The sequence below is a fragment of the Pagrus pagrus genome, assembly GCF_965226575.1.
Source record: "Pagrus pagrus genome assembly, chromosome: 15".
NCBI lineage: Eukaryota > Metazoa > Chordata > Actinopteri > Spariformes > Sparidae > Pagrus > Pagrus pagrus.
In genome coordinates, this window is record NC_140199.1 from 27867787 (window position 1) to 27893123 (window position 25337).

At 40.0% G+C, this 25337-nt stretch overlaps 1 protein-coding gene across 6 annotated transcripts in view; it reads right to left on the reverse strand.

Moving 5' to 3' along the window:
* The window catches only part of slc2a15a (solute carrier family 2 member 15a), an 83134-nt gene that overhangs the window by 19675 nt on the left and 38122 nt on the right, over nt 1-25337 (reverse strand). For 3 of the 6 annotated variants that reach the window (XM_084376605.1, XM_084376604.1, XM_084376603.1), the window contains 4 exons: nt 21853-22013; nt 10054-10178; nt 2140-2285; nt 1421-1553 (listed from right to left, as the gene is read on the reverse strand). In XM_084376605.1, coding sequence (XP_084232731.1) covers nt 1421-1553; nt 2140-2285; nt 10054-10178; nt 21853-22013 — 565 coding nt within the window. The remainder of the gene's footprint in view (nt 1-1420; nt 1554-2139; nt 2286-10053; nt 10179-21852; nt 22014-25337) is intronic. The other 3 variants (XM_084376607.1, XM_084376606.1, XM_084376608.1) reach the window with 1 other exon arrangement.

Consider the following 25337-nt stretch of genomic DNA (forward strand, 5'->3'; position numbering starts at 1 on the left):
GAGACCGGGATGACATCGTGAACTTTTTGTCACATGACTTTGCTTATTCATGAGCAGTTTTTGTGGAGGCAGGGTTCACTGTCCTGCTGGGGAGGGTCACTGCCATCAGAGAGTACCATTGCCATGAGGGGCTGTGCTTGGACTGCAACAAATTTTGGGTGGGTGGTGTGTGTCATATGGCACCCACATGAATGCCAGGACCCAAGGTTTCCAGAAGAACATTGCATTGTAACGGGATAACCAATGTTGTTCACTTCAGCTAACAGTGGCTTTAATGTTGTGGCTGATCGGTGAATGTTCTCATGGCATAACCATCACCAGGAAAATAATTATTCAGAAAGTATGAACAAAAGCTTTTTATGGGACGGTAAGCCTGACAAGATCAAAATAACTTAACTGTACAATGATCATAAATATGGTGGTCTCAATTGTTGAATTTTGAGGCACTCAACTTTGCATTAAATGCATCGATTATACATACATTTATTTCTAATCCATAATGGTTTTCAGCAAAGTTATTGATGTCTGCTCATCCTCTATTCTAAAAAGAGCTCTATCTGTTTCTTCAGTTAACTCCTTTCAAACTTGCAATATTAAGGAGAAAAACATTTTTATACTAGCCAGCTGAGTTTCATTTCCAATATAATCAACCTGAATCTAGCAAAGAAATCCAAAGCCTAGTGATATGGTTTAATAGAATCATATGAATTATGGATAGAACTTTGCTCATCAAATCAATAAATGACAAAGGAATATTGTTTATAAATGATCTTTTGAACAGTGGGGGCAAAATCATGTCTTTTAACTGTTTCAGAGAAAAGTAAAGTAATGTCTGTGACTATTTTGCATACAGTCAGCTCTGTGCAGCTATACCACAAATCTGTAGCACTGACACACAGCAGTATCTCTCTTTTAAAAGTAATGACGCCTATGAACTTAGACAACTGCTATGGTGTAATATTCAAAATATGTTACAACTAAACTTTTATTAACAATTACTTTAATGTAGGGGGTTCACTTCTTCATGTAAAGCTTCCCCTCTCTAGAAGCAGAATCTTTTATTGTCAGTTATCTTTTACATGGAACATGCAAACACACCCGAAATTAGTCCATTAAACACATCACCAGCTACACACATGGTAAGTGCACACACTGCAGACTAGGAGCAGTGGGCTGCCGTGTCAGGCGCCCGGGGAGCACATGGGGGTTTCGGTGCCTTGCTCAAGGGCACCTCGGCAGTAACCCAGGAAGTGAACTGGCGCTACCAGTCCGCTACAGACCACAATATGGAAGTGGACTGGTACTTGTAGCTGTAGCTGGACTTGAACCGGCCACCCTCCGGTCCCCAAGTCAAGTCTCTACTGACTGAGCCACTGCCGCCACTTCCCTTGTTGATGTGAAGCAGTACCACAACACTTACCTGTGATGGTGGCGTGGATATTGTGCTTTTCAATCAGCAGGTACCTGGGGCTCTCTGGGAACCATGGCAGCAGCATCAACTGAATGAAAGTGGGGACCACCACCACTGAAAGGAAGAGGGGCCAATGCTCCTCCTGCAATAGTTCCAACAGATGCTAAGAATATTAGAGCAACATTGATGATGAATGAGACCAATAACACTATCTTATTAAAACAGATGATGCAAAATTTCATGTTTTGTGTTCCATGGCAGATTTATTTCACAGTTAAAGCCTACGTTGATTGTCAATGGGAAGGACATTATCTGAGTAAGTCAAATCAATGGTGGCCACTTACGGACATCCCAGGTCGGACTCAGGTCTACTTACATCAGTCCAAGATGTGCTTTGTCAGGTATGGTAACACTAATCACAATTGTTTAAATGTCTGGGGGAAAGCCTGATTTTGGTTTTGTACCTCAAAATTGGTAATTTCTTTTGTCACAATGACCTGGGCTATTACAATAGAGCTTGCCGTTTAAATGACAAAATAGACACATTTACAAGTTAAAAAAAAACTTTTGAGTTTCAGTTTAATTTATAGCTATGTTGAAGTAAAAACTCATGAGCCAAGTTAGAGTCAAACTTTTCTTCCATACCATAACCACACAGTCACATGAATTTTGCAGCAGTCCTCTCCACATACCAGGTTGTTGTTACAGTAGTAAGCAGTGTTGACTACCTTTCCTAGAAGCTCATGTAGGCCGAGGATTTGGGCAGCGAAGACTCCAGTGCCAATAAAGATACTTGGCACGAGACCCAGAAAGCCTCGCAGGTTCTTAGGAGCTATCTCACCAAGGTACATTGGTACTACACTTAGAGAGATGCCTGCAGTAGAAGAAGGATGAATGTAACAATGCAGTGATTTACTTAACAATTAAAGTTTCTATGAAGATTCCATAGTGTATTTTAACTATAGTGTAAAAACACATGGAGTATGCAAGCGAACAGAGCAAATAAAGAGACACTACAAGGACAAAAGTAGAATATGTGGACGCTCGAATAAAGCATGTGGATGCCTGAATGTTGAAAACAATATGTATGTATAACAATATGAAACAATATGTGATTGTTGGATGAAGTCCTGCAGATTGAAGTGGGATGAAAAAGGGTTTTAAGTTTGAAACTGAAGGGGGCAGAATGTTTTCCAATTCAATGTGTTAATTATCTGCCCTCTGAGATAAAAAAAAAAAAACAGAGCGAGAAGATTTATGTTTAAATGAATTGATTGATTCAGTTCAACAGCATTACTGTATGTTTTAGTTTTGTAACGGTTAGTAAATTAGGTGATCATTGGAGGAACAAAGGAGCAATAATGGCCAAGAATTGGCTGCCTGTCTAATTCATACTCAAAATGAGGGTGCAGCATATCACCAGAGTAACCGCTAACTGCTGCTAGCTGTAGCTGCCGTTAGCTATTTTAACCCAATTTTTTAGCAGTGCATCTGGCAGTCCGGACTGAGCACTTGGAGCAACAGGAAAGTATTGGTTTTTTCACCACTAGCACATGAATGTTGAACCAGGATGGACTGTAGCTAGCTTGTAAGCATGCTAACTTAAGTAGATGTTCTCTGCAACACAACACATACAACTATTATGTCTTCACATTCTGTTCATATTTTTTTGATTTTGTAATGTTTTTAACTAAAAATCTTACATATTGCACCTTTAAGTACCAAACTGTTGATTACCAATTAATAGCGTCTGCCATCTTTTTTACAAAAAATGTATTGATCTTTTTAGAGGATTTGCTGCCAGGTAATGAACAATCTTTGGGTTGTGAACTGTTGGTTGGTCATTTGAAGATATGACGTTATTTGTTGAGGACATTTTTCATTATTATCTGACATTTTTTAGACTAACTGATTAATCAACAGAATAATATAGATAATTGACAACAAAAATTATAGCTAGTTGCAGCCTTCTGTCTACCTATACCAAGATTTCAAATGCTCGCTGTCACTGCTTAAATATAGTACTTTTCACACAGAGATTCAGCATTGTTGCCACAACGAACGCTCACCTTTACGCAGCCTTTGCATGTTCACACTGAACCAATCAGTGCCGGCATAAAGCCTTTCCAGTTTGTCATTTCATACAGCATGCCAGCTTTGAGGAACCAAAGGAGGCGTGCTAGTACGCATCATAACGTTGAGATCAGAGTGTTTTTTTCCACCTGTTAATCTAAACATGTATCCGCCACCTGTTTATAATCATATTGGTACCGCTATGTGTTGTGATTGAGATCCTGACCCACCACACATCGTGGAAAGTGACAAAGTTGCGTTTTTTGCTTTAAATTACATCACATAATAACCATCAGTAAATAGTGGACCCTGTCTGGGTCTCACTCGTGAAGATGGATGCTGTTTTTTTCTGGGGGAAAGTTAACTGCAGTCTCAGTTGGGAGGGCTAACCATCACAGGGATTTTTTTCAATACAAGTACAATAGTACAATAAAAGCCAGAGACAGCAACTACAACAACACAATGGTGGAAGGTGAGTTAAAGTTTTTTGCTCTAAATTGTGTCACATAATCACCGCCATTCAACTGCAGGAGCCTCCTAGCTCTTGCTACTGGGGACAGAAGCTATTCCATGTCTAAATGTTTCTCTTTATTTGATGAGTGAAGGACCTGTATAGCTGTCAGACTGTGAATGCCATCAGACTGACACACTCCTGTCCCATGCTGCTGGCATTTCCATTCACAGAGATGCTGTCGCGCCTCTGTTGTGGCTCTGTTACTACCTCCACTGGCAGATCTGTTCCCCCATTTATGCCGTTATATTTGTGCCACATTCTTGAAGGACCAATGAGGGATTTTGAGCACAGAAAAATATATTTTGCAAGCACATAAATTATATTTTGGAGAGAAATTATACAAGACTATGGCAAGACATAATTTAATTTGACCAAGAAAATTCTGTGCACACTAAATGTATTTGCATGTTTACTATTATCGCTTTTAATGTGCAATAATAACCCCTCTCACTCAGTTTTACTCACATGTCCTCTCACAAACTCTAAGTCTCTGTGCTGTCTGACCGCTGCACACTCGCTCTTAATCTCTCCCTTCTGAACGTGCTCAACTTTACCTGAACACTCGCTCAACTTGACACAGTGTTGTGTGCCACATAATCAACCAATCAGAGAATTGGCACAAGTAATTACATATTGATCGCTAGTAGAAGTATTTACAGCATCCCGGAAGCCTACATAACCTACACATACACAACCAAAGTACACTATCATCTGTGAGAAAATCTGCTAAAATCTACAGTATGTAACATGTTTTTAAATGTAGGCTACATCCCATCAATGGCTAGGATGCTATAAGGGGTACACGTATTAGCTTCCACATCACATAGCACATTATGTTGTTTATTCTGAGGCATACAATATTTGGCTTACTATGAGTCCCTCTTCTTTGTTAATCCGAGCTCTGCCTGTCCAACAGGACATGTTGAGATAGCAGTTGATGCAGAGACTTCTCACCAGACTGCAATCTGCCATAAACCAGCAACCACTAAATTTTGATTATTTTGAGTTGTTCTGTTTGAATTCTTCTCTGAGCAGATAGGCGGTGTATCAGAGATTACAGAAGCACTACAAAACCTCCATCATGTTGTCCAGTGGGAAATTAATGCCAGCTCTATGCCCATTGTGGAACAGGAAATAGAAGTCGGTCCAGGCTCTGGTCACCCCAAAATTTTAATAGTGAGAAAAACTAAAGAATTTGCCACATCTGCCAGTCTCCTGCATTGCAAAATGACTCAGTGTTTCAAGAAGAACCATTTACATGAGGATGCAAGAAATTGACTTGTCTGTAAGAGGATCACACAGCACAGCTAGACAACATAATTTCAGACAACATAAAGTCCGATGCCAAATGCTGTTTATCGAATGGTTCAAGGCCATTTGGTTTCAATGGGCCTTCGCGTTCAGTGATGGAGAATGATGGCCTCCATGCACTGTGTTGATGCTGCAGGGATCTTCTCACGTATCACAGAACTAGGGTGTTTTGTACAAAGAAGTTATTCTGTGCAAGGCCCTCTGGTCCTTGGTCCACAAATCACAAACTGATAAGGTAAAGTTAAGTAGCCTATTTATGCAATTATGTACATACTGAATGTTGGGAGTATGAGGAATCTCATACATACAGTGGTGCTTTAAAGTTTAGAACCCTTTAGAATTTTCTATATTTCTGTATAAATATGACCTAAAACAGTCCTAAAAGTAGATAAAGAGAACCCAATTAAACAAATGAGACAACATTTTATACTTAAATATATAAAATAAATGGCAATTATAGCTAAATAATTAGAAACAAATAATTGAAGAACAGAAAAACTGATAAAAATGAATAAAGCAAGTCTATAAAAATGGGTTTTAAGAAATGATTTAAAAGAAGTTACCAATCCTGCAAGCCTTATTTCCTCAGGCAGGGCATTCCCAAAGCCGAGGGGCCCTGATGGCAAAGGCACGATCACCTTAAGTTTTTAGCCTCGACTTTGGAACAGTTACGCTGGGTTCAGACACCTAAGCGCCGCCACTAGCTGCGAAGCGCCGAGGAGTGGAGCCATTTTTGTTTCGGCACCCATGTTAACCAATTGTGTCGTTCACATAGGAAGTGCCGCAGCGCTCTGCTCCGCTGCTGGTGCGCGCCGTGCAGCGATCGTTTCGGCGTTTGGTCTATTTTTTTCGCGTGCCCCGGCCGAATGTGTTAAGCCGGGCAGGAAGAATCAGGTCAATTTTCAAATTAAAACAAATTTCTATTTTCAATAATTAAACAGCCCAATTGACAGAAAACTACTCAGTTACTATGAAGTGGACATACATTTACAGTTGTCAGGAAATCATGGCGTTATAATTTTATGCGGTTATTTACTTTCCTATGGTGAAAAAACAGCTCCAAGTGTGACTACAGAACAGCTGAGGAGCAGAGCCGTTTGCCGACCGGCGCGGAGAAATTTGTGACTGGTTTAAACAGAAGGGCCGTGGCTCGTGTGAGAATTTCCGAGCGCTGCGCTTTGCGGCGCTTTGGCGTCCTGTCTGAACCTGGGGTTAGAAGGGCCCCGCTTGAGGATCTAAGGCTTCGAGGTGGTTCGTAAGGAATTAAAATGTCTGCTATATAGGTCGGAGCCAGACCCAAGAGTGCTTTAAAAGTGATCAGTAAAATCTTAAAATCAATTCTAAAATGGACAGGGAGTCAATGAAGGGAAGCTAGGACTGGGGTGATGTGATGTCGTCTGTTAAAACGAGTTAGAAGCCTAGCTGCTGAATTCTGTACCAGTTGGAGGTGAGAGAGTGATTTCTGATTGATACTGGAGAGAAGGGAGTTGTCTAGTCTGGAAAAGATGAATGCATGAATGACTTTCTCCAGGTCAGAGGGTGAGAGCATGTGTTTGATTCATGAAATGGATCTTAGTTGGTAGAAACGGGACTGGACCAGTTTGTTGACGTGAGGGATGAATGTAACCTCTGAGTCAAATTGAACACCAAGATTTGGTGCAGTGGGTTTTATGTTGACGGACAGGGGACCAAGGGCTTGCTGAAAGTGGCTGATATGGTTTGGGGGCTGAACAGTTTGATTTCTGTTTTTGAGTTATTAAGTTGTAGGAAATGTAGAGCCATCCAACAGTTGATATCTTTAAGACAGTCTAAGACAGCAGCTAGGCTTCTTGGGTCACCGGGCCTCAGCGGAAGTTATATTTGTTTGTATTTAAGGTATATAAACATTATGGTGTTCAATAATCTGTCCGAGTGGGAGCATATAAATTGAAAATAAAATCGGACCTAAAATAGAACCTTGCAGTACACCACAGGTAATGGGCGTTGTAGTTGAAGAATAATTACCTGTGGTGACCGAGAAGGTTCTGTCAAAAAGCTAAGAATAAAACCAACTAAAAGCAGTACCCTTGATGCCAACCCAGGTTTTCAGGCAGTCTAATAAAATGGCATGATCAACAGTGTCAAATCTGCACTTAAATCTAAAAGGATTAAAATTGCGCTCTGTCCCCTTTCGGCTGCTAAAAGAAGGTGGTTGGTTACCTTGAGGAGGGCAGTTTCTGTGCTGCTTAAAGCTCTAAAACCAGACTGGAACTTCTCAAGATGTTGTTGTGAGACATAGAAGCTAAAAGTTGAGTAGAAACTACTTTCTCTAAAACCTTGGATAAAAACGGAAGCTTAAAAATTGGCCTTAAATTGTTAAGAACCGTAGGGTCAAGGTTTGGTTTCTTTAAAAGGGGTTGGACCACAGCATGTTCAAAAAAGGGTGCGAAAATGCCACTTTTTAGGGAACTGTTAATAATCAATAAAATACTGGGTCCAATACTGGGATGACGATCAGACAATGAGTGGGCGCCCTGTTCTATTTAAAGAACGATCGTCGAACCTCTGATTCAGGAGGAACAATGCGGATTCTGTCCTGGCCGTGGAACAGTGGATCAGCTCTTCACCCTTGCAGGCTTGGGGGGGGGGTTTGTGGACTTGGAGAAGGCCTACGACTGGGTTGGTAGTACCCGAAAGAAGGAGATTGCAGATACAATCGGCCGAAATGAGTTTCCTCTGTAGGAAATGGAGAGACTACATATCTCATCTGGTCTGGGAACGCCTCAGGATCCTCCCGGAGGAGCTGGAAAGTGTTGCTGGGGAGAAGGAGGCCTGGAGCTCCCTACTGAGCCTGCTGCCACCGCGACAAGACCCCGGATAAGCGGAAGAAGATGGAATGGAATGGAATGGACCTATCAAAGTCTGATCTTCACAACAAATGTTTGCGAAATTGTATCACGGCACGAATAAAGGAGATTTCTGAGGACCTCAGAAAAAGAGTTATTGATGCTCATCAGGCCGGAAAAGGTTACAAAACTATCTCTAACGAGTTTCAACTCCACCAGTCTACAGTCAGACAGATTGTGTACAACTGGAGGACCATTGTTACCCTCCCCAGGAGTGGTCGACCAACAAAGATCACTCCAAGAGCAAGACGTACAATCGTCGGCGAGGACCCCAGGGTAACTTCTAATCAACTAAAGGTCTCTCTCACATTGGCTAATATTAATGTTCATGAGTCCAAAGTCAGGCGAACACTTAACAACAATGGTGTGCATGGCTGGGTTGCAAGGAGAAAGCCACTGCTCTCCAAAAAGAACATTGCTGCCCGTCTGCAGTTTGCTAAAGATAACATGGACAAGCCAGAAGGCTATTGGAAAAATGCTTTGTAGATGGATGAGACCAAAACAGAACGTTTTGGTTGAAATGATAAGTCTTATGTTAGGAGAAAAGAAAACAATGCATTCCAGCATAAGAACCTCATCCAATCTGTGAAACATGGTGGTGGTAGTATCATGGTTTGGGCCTGTTTGCTGCATCTGGGCCAGGACGGTTTGCCATCATTGATGGAATAGTGAATTCTGAATTATACCAGAAAAATCTAAAGGAAAATGTCAGGACATCTGTCCATGCACTGAATCTCAAGAGAATGTGGGTCATGCAGCAAGAAAACGACCCTAAGCACACAAGTCATTCTAACCAAAGAATGGTTAAAGAAGAATAAAATTAATGTTTTGGAATGGCCAAGTCAAAGTCCTGACCTTAATCCTTTTGAAATGTTGTGGAAGGACCTGAAGCAAGCAGTTCATGTGAGGAAACACACCAACATTCAAGAGTTGAAGCTTTTCTGTATGGAGGAATGGGCTAAAATTCCTCCAAGCCGATGTGCAGGACTAATCAACAGTTAGCGGAAACATTTAGTTGCAGTTATTGCTGCACAAGGAGGTCACACCAGATACTGAAAGCAAAGGTTCACATACTTTTGCCACTCCCAGATATGTAGTATTGGATCATTTTCCTCAATAAATAAATGACCAAGTATAATATTTTTGTCTCATTTGTTTAATTGGGTTCTCTTTGTTTACTTTTAGTACTAAGTCTGATGTTGTTTTAGGTCATATTTCTACAGAAATATAGAACATTCTAAAGGGTTCACAAACTTTCAAGCACCACTGTATGTCATAAGAACAGCCATAGTTATATTGTAACTTTTTCCCCCCTCTTGAACAGGTGCAATATTGTGGTCTTTGGTGGAGTGGATGGCTACTCAAGGAAGGTAATTCATGTGTTCTTGTTTTTTATTGTTAATGTTACCAGCTTAATGTAGATTGTTTGGATTTTCAATTTAGAGCTAAAATGCATATTGTATGAAGATGTCAAAGTCAACATTGGGACAAAGCTGGCCTAGGCATGAGATCATAATCAGTTACTTAAGATGTACAGTTCTTTGATCCATGTAGATGTACAAATTGTGTATATTTTATCTTCAGCTCCTTTGAAGAATTCTTCAGTTAGAAGGTAATGTGTTTGATCATTATTTTGGCATGAAAAGTGCTGCCAACATTCTTGAGCGCACAGACACCACTATGGAAGCCCTGCCAGTTTACCTATTAACAGAGTAATTGCATTGGCCAGTAGAGGTCAGAATGGAATTCCTGATTTAATAAAATAAATACTATTACATCTTGCTATACTTTTCAAATACCAAGTGTCTTAAGGGAGCATTGATTTATTGCCTTTAAAAGCTGCCTAAAGAAGGCTGTACCTGAATGAATTCCTGTGATGAAGCGGCCAAAGATGACCATCTCAGGTGAATTACAGATCCTGCTGAATCCCATCAGCAAACCAGCAATAAACACCAGCACTGTGGTGTTTACCACTGTGCCTTTCCTGAAAGTACACACACACACACACACACACACACACACACACATTATGAATATACATAAAACACATATGACGTAAAGGTTTATGAAACAGTAATGACAGAAGCAGTATATGGTCGATAGCAGTAACCCCTCCCCTGATATGCACATAGTGATTAACCATAAAATGCCAACACGTCTCACAAGGTTTGCCAGAAACTGTGATTAGCCATATAACACTGCTGAAGACACTGATCAGCCTTTAAATGGGATTATAAATGGCTCGCTTTTCATTTGCATTCAAATGTCCAAAAAGTCATTCAGAAAGTCTATGAAAAGGTTGAGATGAATGGAGCTTTCAGCTGGTTTGCACTGAAAAAAAAACAAAAAAAAAACAACTTTCCTCTGCACTTTGAGAACAACTACACTTCTGAAGGGCAGAGTGGTATGAGATGATGCTGGTGCACTCTGAAGGCTGACAGGGTGCCAAAGGGAGGGGGAGGGAGGGTATCAGCAGCTCTGATACAGAGGACAGAGGAATAATTGCTAGAAGGCCCTGATCTAGTGCCTTTTGTGCCAGTGTTTGTGTTTCTTTCTGAGTACCTTATTTCCTGATTTTGTGCTACACCTTTTATTTCGCTATATTATACACTGCATTATGCTGACCAAACTGAAGAAAGGTTTGTTCAATGTTGCATTTAGTGTATACTACACAATTTCTCCCTCAAACAGGTTTTAAACCTGTAGAACACTTTTAATCTTGAGGGATGTAAAGTCTACTAGTCTCTATCATGTTGAGATGACTCAAAGGAGTTATGTTTTGTTCAAAACAGAAAGCCCTGCCTCCTGAAAACAGGTGCAATAACAGCCAAGGACCATTACAGACTGCACCATTTTCTTTTGTGTCAGAGGATTTGTTGTGGACCTCCAGGACTTTCTACACTGTGAAGGTAATTAAAACCAACCAATCAAATCAGTAACAGTTAGAGATATTCTGTTAATATGCATTCATTTTACTGAGCTGTTACCCAGTTTATCTGCCAATAAGCAACTTCAACCAGTTAATATTAATGCAGATGTTAGCTCGCTACTATTCACTAGTCAAACAAACATTATCCCTTAAATAGCTTTTAAAACCTTATGTTTGATGAAATGTGTGCAAAATATCTGCTGTTGAATGTGATAATATGAACAGTCTCAAACTTCTTCTTTTCTCTTCTTTTGATTTTTTAATGCATTTTAAGGTGGTCAACAATTACTTAGATGGTAATGTAAAATTCTCCCAATGGCTCAAAAGCTTCACCAAGTAGTTGGGAAAACAAAATTAACTCAAAAGTAACAATTATTTTAGAAATTATCATTCAGTCATAATGACCAAAGACAATCGGCTGTGAAATTAACTGGCTATTGTAACAATCAATACTTGTCAATTTTACTTCAGCTCACTAAATTTGATAGTAACTGGATTGTATTAAATGTTTGCATGTTTATATGCATTACTACATCACTGCTGTAAGGTATTTTTTTAATGTCTGTCATTATTCTTTTTTTGTTTTTTTGCTACCACCAATTACCACCAATCCACTGTATTCCAGATGTACAACCTCACAAGCTGCTGAAGATATTCGTAGTGAAAGGACAGAGAGCCAAAACAAGAGAGAGCATTATGGCAGCCATGGCTAATGTAAGAGTGCATTCTGAAGAAAACAACACTGTTGGCTAAATGCCACATTTAGCCACATTCCTATGACCATAACGTAATAAAGAGATGGGTGACAAAATGTGAAGCACTTTGGTCAACTTTGGTTGTTTTTAAGTGTGCTATATAAATAAATCTGACCTTGACCTTCAAAACAATGCTTTGTAACTAAAAATGTTCATGTTGTGAAGTCATCACTTAACAGACTATGTGGATAGAAGGAATGATTACACACACCAACAATTCTTTCAGCCTGTATATGGCCTGTGAGTGTAGTTCATGTTATGTTTTTGTATGGACACATTCCTGACTCTAGCTGACTTAATTGTTGAATGCCGACATATAATCTCATCTTGTTTAATTTTGTGAATGTGGATTCTACAGGTCACAGATCATGATGCTCTTATCCAGGGATCTGAAGGCTCTTCATATAAAAGAACAGCACCATGAAAAAATGTATGTGAAATAGCCTAAGTCATTATTTGTATTTGCATCACATTACTGTGTCATTAACTATTGATTTTTTGTTAGCTTATAGTATCCTGTATCTATATATATACACTTCAAAAACCCTACTTGTTTGAACTGCAGTGTTTTTGTCATGTTTTGCATTCAGGCTCTAGGTGTATTTGAGTTCAGTAAGATGTAATTTATTCTTTATCCAAACACAAATACTTTTTGTGCAATGTGTTCTTTTTGCTTATAACCTGATCTTTCTTAAAAATGTAAAGTTAAGTATTAAAATGTTGTACTTGTAAGATTTACCAAGACAAAGTACACTTTAATGTGAAAACAATGTCTACAATACCTTAAGATAGAGTTAACTTTAACAAATCAAATTAGATTTACAGAAAAATACCATTAAAAATATTAGCATTGAGAAATTAAATTGGGGTTACAGTTGAAATTCAGGCATCCTTGACATAATGAAATTACTTTAAAATTACACAATTGGTAATGCGATAAATTCTTTTAAACAGTCTAATATGAATTACATTTGGTGTGACAAGCAATAATTAATTGAGAAAAAGAGGAAAATAATGTAAGTTAGCCTCATTCTTATCATGTGGGACTGATGTACACATTACAATTAAGTTAATTCAAAGGACTTTTTTTTTTCAGTGCATGTTTATTTACGCAGTTGTCAGGATTTTTAAAAAACTTCCATTTTTCCTGGTGTGTGTGTTTGTGTGCGTGTGTTCATATTGGTAGCTGCACCAGATGCTGCTGAGTGTCTCTTAGTGGCCAAGTGGCAACTATCCACTTTCATGGTTGGATGGTCTAAGGATGGTGATTGTGTAAGGTGTCAGGACAGAGCAGAGTCACCGTCCAAACACAGCACTGAGGGGGTCGCTAAGGAGAAATATCTCCTGCTTAATGTCAAACTGTACTTGTTCCACAAAAGCAGTCTGATGAGGAATCAGTAATCTTTATTAATCTATATTGAGAAACCACAACGTTTGTAGAATTTTCTTCAGAGAGTGATTTGGATACTTAAAGAGCAACCTGTGGATTGGATTTTGGAAATTAAATCTAGGTGCTGTATCGTAGGCAACTGGACTTGTTTCAGTTTCTTGACGATGTTTCACCGCTCATCCAAGAGGCTTCCTCAGTTCTAACTAACAGGAGAGGAGTAGGGTGGCTTTTAAACTCTGTGTGGGAGTGTTCTTGCAGAGTTGTTAAGGAGACGTGTGAGCTCTGAGTTTCACAGTCGTTAGGGCCAATTGTGGGTCGTTGGTCAAACCGGCTGTTACGTGTGCCCAGGAAGCAGTACCTGTAGGTGTGTCCTGTCTCCGCCCTGCTCTGCCTGAGCTCAGGTGCTGGCCATCACCTGAGCATGTTAAAAGGAGGCAGCAGCGGGGCGGCTCTCTCTCTTCTTCCATGTAGAGGTTGGCCACTATTGGGGACACCGGTGAGCCTATGGCACAGCCGTGCTTCTGTCTGTCTGACAACCACCTACTTCCAGTACAGTGAAGGCTTCTACAGAGGTCAAGTAAGGCACAAATGTGATCTGGGGTGAAGTTAGTTCTGCTGGACAAAGTGCTGTCCTGAAGAAGGCGTTTCTTCACCATCTTAACAGCTTCTTGAGTGGGAATGCAAGTAAAACGTGATGTGACATCAAAAGAAAGCATTGTTTCGTCTGAGTTCAGTGTTATCTCTCTCACCTTGCTGGCAAAATCCTGTGAGTTTTTGAGGTGTTGATTGTTACTGACCAAAGGAGCTAGGATACTGGCTAAGTGCTTGGATATGTTATATAAGGCCGGTTCGACCAACGACCCACAAGTGGCCCTAGTGACTCTGAAACTCAGAGCTTACACATGTCCTTAACGACTCTGCAAGAACACACCCACACAGAGTTTAAAAGCCACCCTACTCCTCTCTCTGGGAGAAAATTATGATTCTCCCAGGTCATTCTGTCCTCATACAATAGGACTAGGATTGTTTGTTTTGCTGGATTTTGCCAGAGTTTAAAAAAACAACAAACATTAATCCAGGATTGTAGTATCTCACCACATGTGGTTGTTGCTGTAACTGCAGGTTTTGAACCAAAACAAGTTAGTGAGATGGTGATAAAAAGCCATTCTTTGATACAGGCCACTACAGATAGAACACACACAGTAACAGCCTTGAGAGATGGATTGTTTATGTTAAAACTAACAGACTCTCTCACACTGCCACAGAGCACATTTGTTTACCTCCAGCCACCCCGTTTGTCTCACTTTCTGAAGTACCCACTGTTTTGTGGGCTAAACACAAGAACATGTGGGATTTGTGACATCTGCTTTGTCTCATAATGTGACGGTCAAAGCTAATGCTAAATTGCCAATGGTCAGACAATACCATTTGCCATACAGATCAATTGCGGGAATTGAGGGTGTAATTCAGTCCCTCTTGAATCAAGGTGTGTTGATAGAGACACAAAGTCCGTGCAACACTACGATTTTGCCCATTCCAAAACCAAACCGACCTGACGAATGGAGATTTGTACAAGATTTGCAAGCTATAAATAACATTGTAGTTCCCACAGCTCCTATTGTGCCAGTTACCAATTTCATCCTTGCATCACTGTCCCCAGATTCAAAGTACTACACAGGCGTTTGTGTTCAGCTTTCTTTTCAATCCCGTTGCATCCAGATAGCCAGTACCTGTTTGCATTCACATTTAAAGGCTGGCAGCTGACCTGGACCCAAGTGCCACAGGGCTATGTTGAAAGTCCGACAGTATGCCCTGCAGCGGTGAGACGTGATCTGCAGGATTTGATCTTCTCTGGTGGAAGTACTCTGTTGCAATACGCTGATGATTTGTTGATTGCGTCTCCATCGAAAGAGGCCTGCCACATTGAGTCTGTTTTGTTGCTGAAAAGACTGGCTGAGTGCGGCCACAAGGCTTCTTTACAGAAATTGCAGTATTGTCAGCCTGAGGTCACCTATCTTGGTCATGTGTTGAGAGACGGTCAGCGACTGTTGTCTCCTGAGAGAGTTAAATTTCTGACTGACATGTTATCGCCATAAACAAAAAAAACAGCTCCTCTTTTCTTGACATGACTAACATGACACATTGGATTTGTGATTACACTGCAATGGACTCTGTGTTACGAGCAGCCACAGTGCTAAATGCCCCCTCTGTTGTGCAGTGGAATGAAAACATGCACACTGCCTTCCAGGATCTGAAGGCCGCTCTACATGCCGCCCCGGCGCTGGGCCTGCCTGGCTACACACAGAAATCTCACCTTCATGTCTGTGAGAGGGACGGCTTCGCCTCTGGCATTTTGGTGCAGAAACACGGGTCGTTTTTCTGTCCTGACGCGTATTACTCGTCCAAACTTTCTCCTGTTGTTCTGGGCATGCCAGGGTGTCTCAGGTCGGTGGCTGCTGTTGCAATCATGAGAGATAAATCTGCTCCTGTTGTACTGGCCAATGACTGTGTTGTACATGTTCCACATTCAGTGCTACACATTTTGAACACTTCCACTACACAACACATGACAGCTGCACGTCGTTCAGTTTATGAAGCGATCATTTTGTCAAGACCACACATCACTGTAACTCTCACCACCTCTAAATCCAGCCACATTTCTCCCTCACATAAATTTTGAAGTTGAACACGACTGTGATCTAGTGATTGAATCCAGCACAGCTCCCAGACCAGATCTCATGCAGACACCAATACCTAATTCTAATCTGATATTGTATACTGACAGCTTTTCCTCTTGTCCATCTGATAACACACAATTGGCTGACTATGCAGTAGTGAATGATATAAGCAGGATGTTTTTCAGCTATGTAATGGTTGTGCTCCATTAGCTATGTTATGTCCAATTGATACGATGGGCCATGAAGAGCCTCTTTTGAATACTTTGAGAGAAGCTTGTACAACTTTTAATTTTTTATGTGCCACCGTCAGGCTAGTGCCAAATGTTTGATTATGAATGGCTGTGAAAATACAGCGCAGGTTCAATTCTGTTTGTTGGAGCTCAAAAAAGGAAGTATTAATCACCCTTACTGTCCTCTTAATCAGAAGAATGACCATACAAGAGCTGCCTTGTCTACTAAATATGTTTAACTGTCTTTTGCAAAAAAAATTTTCCCATAAATTCTGTGTCCAGTGCTACAAAAGTAGATACATTTTTTTCTTGTCAACTGACAACAAAACACTATGTAATTGTATTGTGTCATGGGATAAATCCAGTTTTTTTCTATAACTTGGATCAGTTTAATGGATAGTTACAGGTTTATTAAAGTGAAGTCTTGAAAGGAAAACAAAGAAATTAAATAAATAAATGAATCTATAAAGTCCTCATGAAGTTTTGATGAGGAGACCAATGTCCACAGGGGCAAGTCTATCTTTGACACCTTTGTGACACCACAAAACCACCCTGTTATACACTGATGAGTACATGACTGAGTATGTGAAACAACTAAGAGACATACTAAGGAGATTTCATTTGCAGGTATCTGACAGGATCCCTAAACCTTCAAAGAAACCTACTCACTCACTCACTCACACACAGATTATGTTTTACTAAAATCTCTGGAAAAAGAATCTCTTTCTCCTAGGTGGAAAGGTCAATACCAGGTGCTACCTCCCAAAAAGATTGGGCTCAAAAGCCTTCTCCTTCTTCATCTCCTGATCAGACTCTGCCAAGAGGCAGAGCAAGGTGACCCTGGGGCTCCAGGTCAGGAGACAGAGAGTGAGGAAACAGACAAGTCTCACAGCGAGTATGAGGGCTCTCGTATTCAATCCATTGAGCTGGGTGCCAATCCAGCACCACAGGTGAAAACAAACGGTACCGAGATAACGGTCTCAGAACACAGAGAGGGTGTAAGATGCACCACGCACACACTCAACACCAGTTGACAACACAACAGACACAGAGAGAGGCGAGGAGAACACACTGACACAGATACAGAAATGACTGTTCAACATGTTTTGGTCTCATCCCTTCATAGAGATAAGAGAGATGGGGGAGGGTGATATTGGATGGACATGGAATATTATTGATCCAAATCTAGTAGAACTGAGACATGCATCTGCACAACCCACACAAGTGATTTACACTCCTAAACGTTCGGTAGAGGAGGTACCTGATCTATGGTGCTTCACCAAACAGCAGCTGACCAGAAAACCAGATTGACCACTGAATGGTCAGCAAGCTATCTAAGTGACCCTCGAAACCCACAAAGCTGCACGTTCTTCTCATCAGTTGACCTACTCAGGGGTACAGAACAGAAAACACATCCTACTGTAAGACCCAAACAAGTAGTACAAACAGCACCCAGGTGAGAGAAAATCAATGCTGCTGTTGAATTAATGTTAGACTACACACAAAAAAGAATTCTTAGTAACTGTTGGATCTGTCAAAATATGCCAAAATCCATGCATTCTCCTATGTTCACCGTAATCCCTTTTTCTAAAGCTGATTATCGATTTTTTAATTGGAATAATTTAGCTGTCAGAATGGAGGAGGAAGCTGATGGCCTGCTTATCCTCTTGATAGATTTAAACATTCACTAAGGTAAACAGGTAAACAGACACTACCTGCCACCATGGATTTAATTTTGGTGACTTTACAAGTTTATTTGGATCTTGGGGAGCGGGTGTAGTAAAACTCTTAACCACCCTTGTAGTCAGTCTGATTGCAATCTTAATCTTAGGATCCTGCCTGGTAACCATTGTAAAACTATTTTTCCGGTGTAGTTCCAAAACAGTGATTCAAGCTATCCAACTGATGAGGGGTTAACTGATGACGAAGACGTGTAAGGTGTGGTTAGTTGAAATGACACACGGAGGCTGTGATCTCTGTGTGATATCATTCTCTATTTTTCCCAAGTTTATATATCTACAGTGGTGGACAGTAACGGAGTAAATTTACTTGAGTACTGTACTTAAGTACAGTTTTTGAGTATCTGTACTTTACTCAAGTATTATTTTTTGGGGATACTTTTACTTTCACTCCACTACATTTGAAGGACAAATATTGTACTTTTTACTCCACTACATTTCTATTGATGCTGTCGTTACTCGCTACTTTTGAGCTTACGTCAGCTGATGATTTTTTTTTTTTTTTTGTGTGCAAAATTCAGAGAAAATAAACTGTTTCTGCTGATTTGCGTATGGTTTGTCTTAGTCGTATTGCCGTACCTGTACTACGTCATGTCATACGAAGAAATGGAGGAAGAAACTGGAGAAACACGGGGGAAACTCCCACCGAGCACCCGTGGCCTTATCTCAAACCCATGTTTGATTCGTTTCAGTTTAAATGTTTGTTGTGCTTATCGCGAACAAATTATATCACGGCCTACAAAAACTCGTCTTCCAACCTGAAAAAGCATGTCGCGGTATGTGAAGTTGTTACTAACGTTAGCTAGCTTAATGTTGGTTAAATTGCAGATGAACATTTTAAACGTAATTGTATGTGCTTGAAGTATCATAGTTGCCATTTTTAAACGGTTTAAAAATATGGCAACTGTTGCAGTGCAGTTGAATGATTGAGTTGACTTTCTGTTCATGTTTTTTATACAATTCATATCAAAGAGTCCAAGGTAGGGGTTAGGTGTGTGTGTGTGTGTGAGAGAGAGAGATAGAGTGTGTGTGTGTGTGTGTGTGTGTGTGAGAGAGAGTGAGTGTGTGTGTGTGTGTGTATGTGTGTGAGAGAGAGAAAGTGTGTGTGTGTGAGAGAGAGAGAGAGAGAGAGAGAGAGAGAGTGTGTGTGGGTGTGAGAGAGAGTGTGTGTGGGTGTGAGAGAGAGAGTGTGTGTGTGGGTGTGAGAGAGAGAGAGTGTGTGTGAGTGTGAGAGAGAGAGAGAGGGTGTGTGTGTGAGAGAGAGAGAGAGAGAGAGGGTGTGTGTGTGAGAGAGAGAGTAGCATAGAGTGAGTATAGTATATATTTCATTTGTTGGTGAATGCAGCTGAGTCTGTGTTCTGAGGCTTCTTGCCTTTATTTGTTTATTTTTGAGTAGAGCCCGACCGATAAAGGATTTTTAAGGCCGATACCGATACAAATATTTGGTGATTTAAAAATCCGATATTCTGATATATCAGCCGATATATATATATATATATATATATATATACACACATTGAATATATATACACCCTTCAACCATGTTATGAGTGTATGCAATGGCAACACTCATAACATGGTTGAAGGGTGTTTCGTCTGTTCTTATTTTATTTTTTAAATATTCATTTATCGGCCATTATAAATGCCGATACCGATAGTTTGGAAAATGCCTAATATCGGCCGATAATATCGGCCAGCCGATATATCGGTCGGGCTCTATTTTTGAGCTATAAACATGTCTGTAGCAGAATCGCATCAGTGTATTGTATAATGACATTAAGCTACTTTCCTTTCCTGTATTTCCTGAGATATTTTTTAAATACTTTTACTTAAGTAATTTTTTAAGCAAATACTTTAGTACTTTTACTTAAGTAATATTTTGACTAAGCTACTTTTACTTGTATTGGAGTAATATTTGACAAGGAGTATCTGTACTTTTACTCAAGTAGTGAAGTTGTGTACTCTGTCCACCTCTGTATATCTATGACGATTTCTATTTCTTCATTAAAATGATTTTAATCCAATCTCATTAAAATGTTTTGATATTTAGTAATAAGTTCACTAATCATTTTTTTTCAAATGTTTACAGCTATATTTTATGATTGTTTTCTAGTCATAGAATATTTTAGGGAAATATGTGATGAGTAAGGCCAACTCAGGGATTTGCAGCAGAAGATGACAACATGCTACCTTGTGATCGTGCTAGTAACCTCTCCAAGGTAGTGGCCCCCTCAATGCGTGCAAAACGCAGGGGCTGAAGAGAAGCGAGCCTGCATCCATGCATCTATTTTTAGCCTGATAAACTGAATAATATGCTTTTAGAAACATAGATGATTACAATGTGTTGATCTACTGTATTAATCAGGTGTTTGCTTAAGAATCAAATATATGCAGCAGTTATTCCTACCAAGCCTTCCCTAACCTAAATTGAAATTTGGTAAGATTAGTGTTGATCTCATGATCAAAAAGGGGGTATCTGTAGGAGAAAAATATGATTCTCACAGGTCAGTCTGCCCTCATACAATAGGACGTCATACGCATCCTGTACAGACGTTAAAGTCTGGATAAGGATAGTGAAGACTGCTCTATGAGGAGCATATCTCATGGTCTCTGCAACCTGGTCATTCAAAGCTACTGTAGATATGTCTACAGAACAGATGTCTGACGAACCAAGCCAAGGCAAAGCTTTCTGTTTGCATAAAACTCGTAAGGAGGCCTTCGATCTATCTATGTTAGCAGACTTAGTGTCTGTGACCTATTTTCCTCCTATCCCTCTGGCTAGAGGTGAGAAGAACTCTGCACTCACCCCCCTTGATATGTTGTTAAACAGATAACCATGTATGGGAGGGATGCTTCCTGAAGCTGTAGATATAATTTGAGCATTTGGGACAGACAGATGTACTGTTATGTTGTTCCTCCTTGATCAAGTTTGTATAAACTACCTCAACGTAAGTCATCGGTGTCTCTGAGTCTTCTTCATCTCTCCTGTACGATCAAGCGAGCCAAAATTCCACAACACTCTCCAGTTAGTTAGAACTGAAGAAGCCTCTTGGATGAGAAGTGAAACGTCTTGAAGAAACTGAAAGTCCAGCTACCTACGATACAGCACCTAGATTTACCATGACCTGGATGACTGAGAACCTTCATCAACATTTCGGACATTATGTTTCAAGAAGATTAATTAAGAAGTGATGATTTTGCTTACAAGCCATAAAATCAAAAAATTGTAAGAAAAAAAGTAATTGCTTTAAACAATGCCCTGATTTTTAATTTTTTTTTTAAAACTTGCATTGCATGACATAAGGCACTCGATTTCCCACAGGGCACTGTAGGGTAGCAGTTTAAGTGACTCTGGAAAGTTGTTATATAATCCACATTCCTCTCAGGTTAAACCTGAGCAGTTTATGTTGTGTGGTATCGATACTTTTGAAAATGAGTTTTTCATTTCTGAAACCGAATAGTTAGAAATATGTCCCTTTATATATGGGGCCGAAAGCCCAACCTCTTATCCGGGAGGGGACGTTAGCAGCTGGATGTAGTCACAGGCTAGCGGTTTGTTTGTGTCTGTGTAGCAAAATTAGCCTCTTACACACAGCAATCCCATATCAGAGATATTTTTGTCCCCCAATATGCCGTCTTTGCTTCCGCCTGTGCCTTAAAGACCGTAACGGTAAATCGCCGCGCTTGTGTGTCGCTACACACACCGAGTCGGCTTCCCGGCTGCTTTGTGTGCGTAGGGGATAAGGCATCAGCTGCACTGCTGTGAAGAGTTCATGCGGCTTGGCTGGTGGCTGCAGTTACCCTAACGGCCACAACAGCCGTCGTGTCACTATTGAGTCTTATTTCTTGATCCTGCCCCAAGTTCCTTTAACTGTTGTAACACTGGTCTAAAATCTAGAATCCTCTCCCGAGCAATCTGTGATAATAAATGTCTTACCTGCCGAAGCGAGTGACCAGCATGCCCACGATGAGGGAACCCAGCAGACCTCCAATAGCGAAGACCGACACAGTGAGAGAGTACATCAGGGTCAGGGTCTCCCCACTGAGTCCTGTTCCATTACGACTCAGCGCTGTCTTGTTATAGAAGTCCTTAATGTACTGAGGTGTTACAGGGAAAGAATATTTCAGAATTATAGATATACCAAAGATGTCAGTTCGAAGGCTAAGGGGGTGTCATGCCATACTTTTGTAGTGATCATGTTAAAAAGAAAGTAATCATAACTGTCTGTAATGTGCACCAACCTCCTCATTATCAGATGAAGTGGCTCTTTAACATTTAACATTCTTCCCTTCTGGCTGACAGACAGCACTCACATATACACATACTGTTTCAGCATTTAAATAACTTGTCCTGGCATTTTTATTGAAAGGACATACATGAAAGAATAAATTACAGAGGAACATGACATGATTAATTATTTTGTGACATTTTTACTTTGTAAAGTTTCTAAGCCTGTTCAGGGTACAACTGCTACCATAACTGTGAGTACAGTTATCCTGTTGACACTGTTATTCACGTGTCTATCGGAAGATTATTGGAAAAGGTGTGTTTATTTGTTCAAAAACACAGTGTCCATGTCACACTAATCTGCAGTAATACAACAGACTGACTCTCCGCCGCTGGACTAAGGCAAGGCAAGTTTATTTGTATAGCACAATTCAGACACAAGGCAACTCAAAGTGCTTTACAGGAGCATAAAAATTACATTAAAAGAAATTTAAAATTGTATTTAAAATACATTAAAAACAACTAGGAAGACATCAAGAAACAAAACATTAAAACAAGTTAAGAAATAGGAAAGTAGGCTAAATGGAAAATAGGTTTAAAACAGACAAGACTAACGAATAAAAGTCACAGTGCAATTCAAAGCCTTGACATTGCTTCAGTGAAAGGCAGTGGCAAACAGAAAGGTCTTCAGTCTTGATTTAAAAGAGGTGAGAGTTGGAGCAGACCTGCAGTTTTCTGGGAGTTTGTTCCAGATATGTGGTGCATAATAACTGAACACTGCTTCTCCATGTTTAAACTAAGATGACTAAGAGTAATCCAAACTCTGGTTGTTTACACAGAACTGCTATTTTTCTCCTAGTTCCCGGTCATCAAGCATGACTGCAGCTACCTGTGCTCTCCCAAGCAGAGTGGTGTATGATTCAGAAACTGGATTCACTAAAGTACTGTTAATTGTCAGGTTTAGTTTCAGTTTGTTCCTGTCATGTAATAGCTTCTCTATAGGTCACAGAGATTTCCATTAATTTGTTTTGTCATAAAGCATTTCTCGTTGTGGCTGCACTGTGAATATTACTCTCATGTTGTGAAAGACTTGGAGTTATTATAACTAAGGTTCATGAACTGGACCACGCCACTCCTCGCTGATCTGCCACCCAGGCCCAGCCAATCAAACCACCTGCGTTTCGTCAACCTAACCACCTGTGCCGCATTAACCCAACCACCTACGTCACCCTGATTCAATCACCTGTGAAATCTATATATGCAAGCCTAACCATTTCTCTCCCGTTCGTCTCAAGTTCCCTCCCCCTGAGACCCTCTCCTATCCTACCATCCTCTCTCACAGGATCACCGGCAGCCCAGCCTTCGACATCGCCATCCCACAGCAAGAAGATCCTCCAGAACAGGGACCCAGGCCATTCTAGCACAGGTACCACGGGGGGGGGACAATGAAGCCACGCCGACCAAGACGTGCGCCCATCGAGACATACCCCCATTCTGAGTCTCAACCTCCCTGGTTCCTAGACGGTCCAGCCAATCCGCAACCCTACTCAAACCTCCTTTCCTTCATCCAACAACCCCGACCCCAGTTTTCCTATCCTCCCAAAATCTACTTCCAATTTAAATAAACTACCTTAATGCTAAAATGTGGCGTGTTTTTGTTAGTGAAGTAACATTTTAACCAGTGCACAGCAGGAAACATGTAGATCATTGGAATAAAAGTTATTTTATTTTGCAATGGAAATATAATCACTGTGATCATAGTTACCAGCCATAAGCTGAATGCATTGCACTTCTCGTTGTGGCTACACTATGGAAATTAATTTTTGTTTGTTAACAGGTTTAGCCCTGAAGGTTATTTATTTTGGTCACTAGTTCCACTAAAAAAGAAAAACAAAGAATGCTGCTTGTTATAACTCAGGACCGGAAGTTGTAGTTTTATTGGTGTATGGTTCTAATTAAGGTCACAAAAAGATATAGCCACATAATACAGTGCTGTGAAAAAGTATTTTCCCCCTTACAGATTCCTTTTGTTTTTGCTTTTTTTGTCACACGTTTCAGATCATCAAACAAATTTTAATATCAGACAAAGATAACCTGAGAAAATACAAAATGCAGTTTTTAAATGATGATTTCATTCATTAAGGGGAAAAAGCTATCCAAACCAACCTGGCCCTATGTGAAAAAGTAATTGCCCCGTAACCCTAATATAAAACTACAACTTCCGGTCCTGAGTTATAACAAGCCGCATTCTTTGTTTTTCTTTTTTAGTGGAACTAGTGACCAAAATAAGTAACCTTCAGAACTAAACCTGTTGACAAACAAACATTTCCATTTTATATACTGGGCCCTCAAAGTCCTCTCTGAAACTCTACCTCTCCTGGCTTTTTTCTGTGACATGAGGAAATTCAAACTTTGTCATAGAGCTAAACCAAATATATCGTTGGGGAAAGTACCACATTCTCTACCACCTAATCTTTCCCACATCCAGGCATGTCATACGTCTGCAGATGACATGCCAGGTGATAATAACCTATCAGAGAGCTTGTTACATCCCATGGCTAATTTGCATTGTTTTCATCATTTTACTAGCTTAAGGACCACAAATGTCATGGAAAGGCTAAATGGAGTGGCAAAGATGCTACATGACTAAGCAAATCGAATAGCTAGTAGGTAAAGGAAAAGCAGTGGGTAAATGGAAATGGAAATAGAAAAGAAAATGTCCCTTTCAAATGCCTGATTAAAATCTGTATTCTTAATTCAGTTTGTGAATTCAGCTATTTATGTCTTTTTAAACTGCATTATTTATTTCTGAATTCAGTAATGTATTTTTAAATGATGTACTTATTAAAATTGTTATGTCGTTTTTATAGATCCCTTTTTGATTTGAACTATTTATTGATAGGTAAATATTTTATTTGTACTTTTTATTTATAATTCTTCTTTTTATTGCCCATTAAAATATCAAATAATGAATAACTTTGTAATCTAGTCTATGTATTTATAGATTAATACATTCATTTGTAATTCATTTGTAGTTGTAGATTTGCGTTTTTTGTTGTCATTAGGTAAATGTTTTGGCAGATTTGGTTCTAGAAGTTGGCATTGGGAGCAATTGATAGGTCATTTTCCCATTTTATTGACGTTATGGATATTATTTTATCTGAATGCGTTATTATTCTTTATATTTTGGAGAG